The sequence below is a fragment of the Oncorhynchus nerka genome, unplaced genomic scaffold (genome assembly GCF_034236695.1).
Source record: "Oncorhynchus nerka isolate Pitt River unplaced genomic scaffold, Oner_Uvic_2.0 unplaced_scaffold_5635, whole genome shotgun sequence".
NCBI classification, from domain to species: domain Eukaryota; kingdom Metazoa; phylum Chordata; class Actinopteri; order Salmoniformes; family Salmonidae; genus Oncorhynchus; species Oncorhynchus nerka.
In genome coordinates, this window is record NW_027035677.1 from 1,341 (window position 1) to 11,271 (window position 9,931).

Genomic DNA, 9,931 nt, shown 5'->3' on the forward strand with positions numbered 1-9,931 from the left:
AACAACCTGGGGAGTTATTTGACATCCCTCAGCCCTGCTCTAAAACAGCCTGAGAGTTAGTTGACACCACCTTCAGCCCCTGCTGAGAGTTAGTTGACATCACTCAGCCCTGCTCTAAAACAGCCTGGGAGTTAGTTGACATCACTCAGCCCTGCTCTAAAACAGCCTGGGAGTTAGCTGACATCACTCAGCCCTGCTGGGAGTTAGTTGACATCACTCAGCCCTGCTCTAAAAACAACCTGGGAGTTAGTTGACATCATCACTCAGCCCTGCTCTAAAAACAGCCTGGGAGTTAGTTGACATCACTCAGCCTGCTCTAAAACAACCTGGGAGTTAGTTGACATCACTCTGCCCTGCTCTAAAACAGCCTGGGAGTTAGTTGACATCACTCAGCCCTGCTCTAAACAGCCTGGGAGTTAGTTGACATCACCAGCCATGCTGAGAGTTAGTTGACATCACTCAGCCCTGCTGAGAGTTAGTTGACATCACTCAGCCCTGCTCTAAAACAGCCTGGAGAGTTGACATCACCAGCCCTGCTGGGACATCACTCAGCCCTGCTAAAAACAGCCTAAAATCACAGCCTGGGAGTTAGTTGACATCACTCAGCCTCTAAAACAGCCTGGGAGTTAGTTGACATCACTCAGCCCCTGGGAGTTAGTTGACATCACTAGCCCTGCTCTAAAAACAGCCTGGGAGTTAGCTGACATTTACATTTAAGTCATTTAGCAGCCCAGCTGCTGGGAGTTAGCTGACATCACTCAGCCCTGCTCTAAACAGCCTGGGAGTTAGTTGACATTTACCTAAGTCTCTAAAAACAGCCTGGGAGTTAGTTGACATCACTCAGCCCTGCCTCTAAAAACAGCCTGGGAGTTAGTTGACATCACTCAGCCCTGCTCTAAAAAAACAGCCTGGGAGTTAGTTGACATCACTCAGCCCTGCTCTAAAAAAAACAGCCTGGGAGTTAGTTGACATCACTCAGCCATGCTGGGAGTTAGCTGGACATCACTCAGCCCTGCTAAAAACAGAGAGTTAGTTGACATCACTCAGCCCTGCTCTAAAACAGCCTGGGAGTTAGTTGACATCACTCAGCCCTGCTCTAAAAAACAGCCTGGGAGTTAGTTGACATCACTCAGCCCTGCTCTAAAACAGCCTGGGAGTTAGTTGACATCACTCAGCCCTGCTGAGAGTTAGTTGACATCACTCAGCCCTGCTCTAAAAACAGCCTGGGAGTTAGTTGATCTACTACTCTCAGCCCTGCTCTAAAACAGCCAGGGAGCAGTTCGATATCACCTGTCTGAGACCCCTTGCCAACGCGTCTGAGACCTTGCCAACCTCCTGTTCGAGACCCTGCCAACCTGCCTGAGACCTTAAACCACCGCCTGAGACCTGTTACCCAAGGCCTGAGACCCTAAGCCAACCTGTTCGAGACCCTGCCAACCTGCCTGAGACCCTAAGCCAACCTGCCTGAGACCCTGCCAACCTGTCTGAGACCCTAAGCCAACCTGCCTGAGACCCTAAGCCAACCTGTCTGAGACCCTTAAACCAACCGTCTGAGACCTAAGCCAACCTGCTCTGAGACCCTTGCCAACCTCGCCTGAGCACCCTGCCAACCTGTCTGAGACCCTAAGCCAACCTGCCTGAGACCCTAAGCCAACCTGTCTGAGACCCTAAGCCAACCTGCCTGAGACCCTAAGCCAACTTGTCTTGAGACCCTGTAAGCCAACCTGTCTGAGACCCTAAGCCAACACGAAGAAAGAGGTGAACTGAGCCATGGGCTGTTTGGACTGCTGCGGAGACAGAGGGGGTTCTGGGTAAAGGAGTCTAGAATGTGATGAACTGAGTCATGGTCCTGTTGGACTGCTGAGGAGACAGAGGGGGTTCTGGGTAGAGGAGTCTAGAATGTGCTGAGGAGACAGAGGGGGTTCTGGGTAGAGGAGTCTAGAATGTGCTGAGGAGACAGAGGGGGTTCTGGGTAGAGGAGTCTAGAATGTGCTGAGGAAACAGAGGGGTTCTGGGTAGAGGAGTCTAGAAAGGAAGTTGGATCGGGAGAAACCAACAACACGTTTTAAACCCAGTCTATTCCTGTGGAACGTCAGAGATTCTAACTTGGGTCATGTAGAAACCTCTCCCCTTAAGATATCGAAGGAAGGCTTGAACGTCTTTCAGTGATACAGCAAGACTGTAGGTCTCAGGAATACACACCAGCTTCGGGAATGCCATGACAGTATGCACTAAATTGGAGTATTGCACCGGTCTGCAGTGCACTGATCACCAGTGGGCTCCTGTATATATATATATATATAAAACCCAGCAGTACTAACCTGTGCTTCGTCCTTCAGTTTGAGGATACACTCCATTGTGTTAATGGTGATGACCACGGCCTCGGAGCCCAGTTTGGTCCAGGGTACGTGGATACGCAACTCATGGATGTGACCGCTCAGGAAGGTAAAGGGCAGTTTCAGCTCCTAGAAACAGGGAATTAAATTTAAATAAGTCACTGCGTTGGCTCAGTGGGTTGGAGCCTGGGTCTGGCAATGCTAAGGGATGTGGGGTACGATCTCTAGAGGAGATGATCTGTGGACAACTGACCAGACATGAGGGTAGGATCTCCCTCTGACCACTAGGCTACCTGCCCCCCCCTCCTCTAACCAATAGGCTACCTGCCCCCCCCTCCTCTAACCAATAGGCTACCTGCCCCCCTCCTCTAACCAATAGGCTACCTGCCCCCCCTAACCACTAGGCTACCTGCCCCCTCCTCTAACCAATAGGCTACCTGCCCCCTCCTCTAACCAATAGGCTACCTGCCCCCTAACCACTAGGCTACCTAAAGTGACCACTAAACCACATCCTCTGACCACTAGGCTACCTGCCCCACCCTCTAACCACTAGGCTAGCCTGCCCCCTCAACCACTAGGCTACCTGCCCTCCCCTAACCACTAGGCTACCTGCCCCCTCTGAAACACTAGGCTACCTGCCCCCCCTCCCCTAACCACTAGGCTACCTGCCCCCTAACCATTAGGCTACCTGCCCCTCAACCACTAGGCTACCTGCCCCTCCCCTAACCACTAGGCTACCTGCCCCCCTAACCACTAGGCTAGCCCCCCCCCTAACCACTGGGCTACCTGCCCTCCTCTAACCGCTAGGCTACCTGCCCCCCCCCTAACCACTAGGCTACCTGCCTCCTAACCACTAGGCTACCTGCCCCCTCCTCTAACCACTAGGCTGCCTGCTCCTCCCTAACCACTAGGCTACCTGTCCCCCCTCTAACCACTAGGCTACCTGCCCCCCCTAACCACTAGGCTACCTGCCCCCCCTAACCACTAGGCTACCTGCCCCTAACCACTGGGCTACACTGCCCCCCTAACCACTGGGCTACCTGCCCCCTAACCACTAGGCTACCTGCCCCCCCCCTAACCACTGGGCTACCTAAAGTGATCACTAAAATCAGCCCTGGTGGGATCCCAGTCCCTGTCCCTGGGTGTCACTATTGAGCAGGAACAGGCAGGTGGCAGGGTAACACACGTCTAGCCTGGGGGTCACTATTGAGCAGGAACAGAGAGGCAGGTGGCAGGGTAACACACGTCTAGCCTGGGGGTCACTATTGAGCAGGAACAGGCAGGTGGCAGGGTGACACACGTCTAGCCTGGGGGTCACTATTGAGCAGGAACAGAGAGGTGGCAGGGTAACACACGTCTAGCCTGGGGGTCACTATTGAGCAGGAACAGGCAGGTGGCAGGGTAACACACGTCTAGCCTGGGTGTCACTATTGAGCAGGAACAGGCAGGTGGCAGGGTAACACACGTCTAGCCTGGGTGTCACTATTGAGCAGGAACAGGCAGGTGGCAGGGTGACACACGTCTAGCCTGGGGGTCACTATTGAGCAGGAACAGAGAGGTGGCAGGGTAACACACGTCTAGCCTGGGGGTCACTATTGAGCAGGAACAGGCAGGTGGCAGGGTGACACACGTCTAGCCTGGGGGTCACTATTGAGCAGGAACAGAGAGGTGGCAGGGTAACACACGTCTAGCCTGGGGGTCACTATTGAGCAGGAACAGAGAGGTGGCAGGGTAACACACGTCTAGCCTGGGGGTCACTATTGAGCAGGAACAGGCAGGTGGCAGGGTGACACACGTCTAGCCTGGGGGTCACTAAAAAGCAGGAACAGGCAGGTGGCAGGGTAACACACGTCTAGCCTGGGGGTCACTATTGAGCAGGAACAGACAAGCAGGTGGCAGGGTGACACACGTCTAGCCTGGGGGTCACTATTGAGCAGGAACAGGCAGGTGGCAGGGTAACACACGTCTAGCCTGGGTGTCACTATTGAGCAGGAACAGGCAGGTGGCAGGGTAACACACGTCTAGCCTGGGGGTCACTATTGAGCAGGAACAGAGAGACAGGTGGCAGGGTGACACACGTCTAGCCTGGGGGTCACTATTGAGCAGGAACAGAGAGGTGGCAGGGTGACACACGTCTAGCCTGGGGGTCACTATTGAGCAGGAACAGGCAGGTGGCAGGGTGACACACGTCTAGCCTGGGTGTCACTATTGAGCAGGAACAGAGAGGTGGCAGGGTGACACACGTCTAGCCTGGGGGTCACTATTGAGCAGGAACAGAGAGGTGGCAGGGTGACACACGTCTAGCCTGGGGGTCACTATTGAGCAGGAACAGGCAGGTGGCAGGGTAACACACGTCTAGCCTGGGGGTCACTATTGAGCAGGAACAGACAGGCAGGTGGCAGGGTGACACACGTCTAGCCTGGGGGTCACTATTGAGCAGGAACAGGCAGGTGGCAGGGTGACACACGTCTAGCCACCGGACGATGGAACAAGTGACCTCTTGTGGCAAAAGAGCAGACTCAGATTGAGACTGACCTGACCTCCATTCATAAAGTTACCTCAGCAAAAGAGCAGACTCAGATTGAGACTGACCTGACCTCCATTCATAGTTACCTCAGCAAAAGAGCAGACTCCAATTGAGACTGACCTGACCTCCATTCATAAAGTTACCTCAGCAAAAGAGCAGACTCAGATTGAGACAGACCTGACCTCCATTCATAAAGTTACCTCAGCAAAAGAGCAGACTCAGATTGAGACTGACCTGACCTCCATTCATAGTTACCTCAGCAAAAGAGCAGACTCCAATTGAGACTGACCTGACCTCCATTCATAAAGTTACCTCAGCAAAAGAGCAGACTCAGATTGAGACAGACCTGACCTCCATTCATAAAGTTACCTCAGCAAAAGAGCAGACTCAGATTGAGACTGACCTGACCTCCATTCATAGTTACCTCAGCAAAAGAGCAGACTCCAATTGAGACTGACCTGACCTCCATTCATAAAGTTACCTCAGCAAAAGAGCAGACTCAGATTGAGACAGACCTGACCTCCATTCATAAAGTTACCTCAGCAAAAGAGCAGACTCAGATTGAGACAGACCTGACCTCCATTCATAAAGTTACCTCAGCAAAAGAGCAGACTCAGATTGAGACTGACCTGACCTCCATTCATAAAGTTACCTCAGCAAAAGAGCAGACTCAGATTGAGACAGACCTGACCTCCATTCATAAAGTTACCTCAGCAAAAGAGCAGACTCAGATTGAGACAGACCTGACCTCCATTCATAAAGTTACCTCAGCAAAAGAGCAGACTCAGATTGAGACAGACCTGACCTCCATTCATAAAGTTACCTCAGCAAAAGAGCAGATACAAAGTCAATAGCATTACTAAGAGTTATTCCTGGACATTAAAGTGTTATTACCGGGTTATTACCGGGTTATTACCGGGGTATTACAGTGTTAATACCGGGTTATTACCGGGGTATTACCGGGTTATTACCGGGGTATTACAGTGTTAATACCGGGTTATTACCGGGGTATTACCGGGTTATTACCGGGTTATTACAGGGGTATTACAGTGTTAATACCGGGTTATTACCGGGTTATTACCGGGGTATTACAGTGTTAGTACCGGGTTATTACCGGGGTATTCGTGTTAATAACAGGTTATTACCGGGTTATTACCCAGTTATTGGCAGGTTATTGCAGGGTTATTGCCAGGTTATTACAGGGTTATTGCAGGGTTATTGCCATGTTATTGCCAGGTTATTACAGGGTTATTGCAGGGTTATTGCCGGGTTATTGCCAGGTTATTACAGGGTTATTGCCATGTTATTGCCAGGTTATTACAGGGTTATTGCAGGGTTATTGCCATGTTATTGCCAGGTTATTGCCAGGTTATTACAGGGTTATTGCAGGGTTATTGCCAGGTTATTGCCAGGTTATTACAGGGTTATTGCCATGTTATTGCCAGGTTATTACAGGGTTATTGCAGGGTTATTGCCATGTTATTGCCAGGTTATTACAGGGTTATTGCAGGGTTATTGCCAGGTTATTACTGGGGTATTACAGTGTTAATACCAGGTTATTACAGGGGTATTACCGGGTTATTACAAGGGTATTAGTGTTATTACAGTGTTATTACCGGGGTATTACAGGTTATTACAGTGGTATTACAGGGCTATTCGTGTTAATAACAGGTTATTACCATGTTATTACAGGGGTATTACAGTGTTAATACCAGGTTATTACCATGTTATTACAGGGGTATTCGTGTTAAAAACAGGTTATTACCGGGTTATTACCCAGTTATTGCCAGGTTATTACAGGGTTATTACCATGTTATTGCCGGGTTATTACAGGGGTATTACAGTGTTATTACAGTGTTATTACAGGGGTATTACAGGGGTATTACAGTGTTAATACCGGGTTATTACAGTGTTATTACCGGGTTATTATCGGGGTATTACCGGGTATTAGTGTTATTACAGTGTTATTACCGTGGTATTGCCAGGTTATTACAGGGGTATCAGTGTTAATGCCAGGTTATTACGGTGTTATTACAGGGGTATTACAGTGTTAATACCAGGTTATTACCGTGTTATTACAGGGGTCAGTGTTAATGCCAGGTTATTACCATGTTATTACAGGGGTATTCGTGTTATTACAGGGGGTATTAGTGTTAATACCAGGTTATTACCGTGTTATTACAGGGGTATCAGTGTTAATACCAGGTTATTACCGTGTTATTACAGGGGTATTACAGTATTAATACCAGGTTATTACCATGTTATTACAGGGGTATCAGTGTTAATACCAGGTTATTACAGTAGTTATTACAGGGGTATTACAGTATTAATACCAGGTTATTACCATGTTATTACAGGGGTATTACAGTGTTAATACCAGATTATTACTGTGTTATTACAGGGGTATTTGTGTTATTACAGGGGGTATTACAGTGTTAATACCAGGTTATTACCATGTTATTACAGGGGTATTCGTGTTATTACAGGGGGTATCAGTGTTAATACCAGGTTATTACCGTGTTATTACAGGGGTATCAGTGTTAATACCAGGTTATTACCATGTTATTACAGGGGTATTACAGTGTTAATACCAGGTTATTACCATGTTATTACAGGGGTATTACAGTGTTAATACCAGATTATTACTGTGTTATTACAGGGGTATTCATGTTATTACAGGGGTATTAGTGTTATTACAGGGGGTATTACAGTGTTAATACCAGGTTATTACCGTGTTATTACAGGGGTATCAGTGTTAATACCAGGTTATTACCATGTTATTACAGGGGTATTACAGTGTTAATACCAGGTTATTACCATGTTATTACAGGGGTATTACAGTGTTAATACCAGATTATTACTGTGTTATTACAGGGGTATTCATGTTATTACAGGGGTATTAGTGTTATTACAGGGGGTATTACAGTGTTAATACCAGGTTATTACCGTGTTATTACAGGGGTATCAGTGTTAATACCAGGTTATTACCGTGTTATTACAGGGGTATTACCAGGTTATTACTGTGTTATTACCAGGTTATTACTGTGTTATTACAGTGTTAATACACTTTATTCCAGTTTAATTCCAGGGTGAATCCATACCTGCTCCAGGACATCCAGCTTCAGCTCCAGCTTGCTCAGTACTACGTCTCCTCCCCATAGCGACAGCTGCAGGTCAGAGGGCTTCAGGTTCTTGATGTATTTGTTCACGTAGGTCATCAACAGGGGCGTGACATAGGACTCCAACATCCTGCCTCTGTCCTGGACCACAAACACAACAGGGAAGAAAGGGGAGGAGTCAAATAACACATGTCCTGGACCACAAACACAACAGGGAAGAAAAGGGAGGAGTCAAAATAACACATGTCCTGGACCACAAACACAACAGGGAAGAAAGGGGAGGAGTCAAAGTAACACATGTCCTGGACCACAAACACAACAGGGAAGAAAGGGGAGGAGTCAAAATAACACATGTCCTGGACCACAAACACAACAGGGAAGAAAGGGGAGGAGTCAAAATAACACATGTCCTGGACCACAAACACAACAGGGAAGAAAGGGGAGGAGTCAAATAACACATGTCCTGGACCACAAACACAACAGGGAAGAAAGGGGAGGAGTCAAAATAACACATGTCCTGGACCACAAACACAACAGGGAAGAAAGGGGAGGAGTCAAATAACACATGTCCTGGACCACAAACACAACAGGGAAGAAAGGGGAGGAGTCAAAATAACTACATGTCCTGGACCACAAACACAACAGGGAAGAAAGGGGAGGAGTCAAATAACACATGTCCTGGACCACAAACACAACAGGGAAGAAAGGGGAGGAGTCAAATAACACATGTCCTGGACCACAAACACAACAGGGAAGAAAGGGGAGGAGTCATTCCAAGTCACAACACATAGTTTTTTTTATTTTTTATTAAAGGTTGAATAAAGCAAGTTGAGCTAGCCAAATAACATATCTGGTAACCGAGGGCTATCCTTAGCTAGCCAAATAACATATCTGGTAACCGAGGGCTATCCTTAGCTAGCCAAATAACATATCTGGTAACCGAGGGCTATCCTTAGCTAGCCAAATAACATATCTGGTAACCGAGGGCTATCCTTAGCTAGCCAAATAACATATCTGGTAACCGAGGGCTATCCTTAGCTAGCCAAATAACATATCTGGTAACCGAGGGCTATCCTTAGCTAGCCAAATAACATATCTGGTAACCGAGGGCTATCCTTAGCTAGCCAAATAACATATCTGGTAACCGAGGGCTATCCTTAGCTGGCCAAATAACATATCTGGTAACCGAGGGCTATCCTTAGCTGGCCAAATAACATATCTGGTAACCGAGGGCTGTCTTTAGCTAGCCAAATAACATATCTGGTAACCGAGGGCTATCCTTAGCTAGCCAAATAACATATCTGGTAACCGAGGGCTATCCTTAGCTAGCCAAATAACATATCTGGTAACCGAGGGCTATCCTTAGCTGGCCAAATAACATATCTGGTAACCGAGGGCTGTCCTTAGCTAGCCAAATAACATATCTGGTAACCGAGGGCTATCCTTAGCTGGCCAAATAACATATCTGGTAACCGAGGGCTGTCCTTAGCTAGCCAAATAACATATCTGGTAACCGAGGGCTATCCTTAGCTGGCCAAATAACATATCTGGTAACCGAGGGCTGTCTTTAGCTAGCCAAATAACATATCTGGTAACCGAGGGCTATCCTTAGCTGGCCAAATAACATATCTGGTAACCGAGGGCTGTCTTTAGCTAGCCAAATAACATATCTGGTAACCGAGGGCTATCCTTAGCTAGCCAAATAACATATCTGGTAACCGAGGGCTATCCTTAGCTAGCCAAATAACATATTTGGTAACCGAAGGCTATCCTTAGCTAGCCAAATAACATATCTGGTAACCGAGGGCTATCCTTAGCTAGCCAAATAACATATCTGGTAACCAAGGGCTGTCTTTAGCTAGCCAAATAACATATCTGGTAACCGAGGGCTATCCTTAGCTAGCCAAATAACATATCTGGTAACCGAGGGCTATCCTTAGCTAGCCAAA

At 48.0% G+C, this 9,931-nt stretch overlaps 1 protein-coding gene across 1 annotated transcript; it reads right to left on the reverse strand.

Moving 5' to 3' along the window:
- Window positions 1-1,736: 1,736 nt before the first annotated feature.
- On the reverse strand, window positions 1,737-8,123 carry LOC135566348 (intermembrane lipid transfer protein VPS13B-like; the record flags this gene model as incomplete). The annotated part of the gene is made up of 3 exons (XM_065014092.1): window positions 1,737-1,787; window positions 2,322-2,465; window positions 7,965-8,123. Coding segments are annotated over 3 exons (354 nt in total), but the record flags the coding sequence as incomplete, so codon positions are not given.
- Window positions 8,124-9,931: the final 1,808 nt, after the last annotated feature.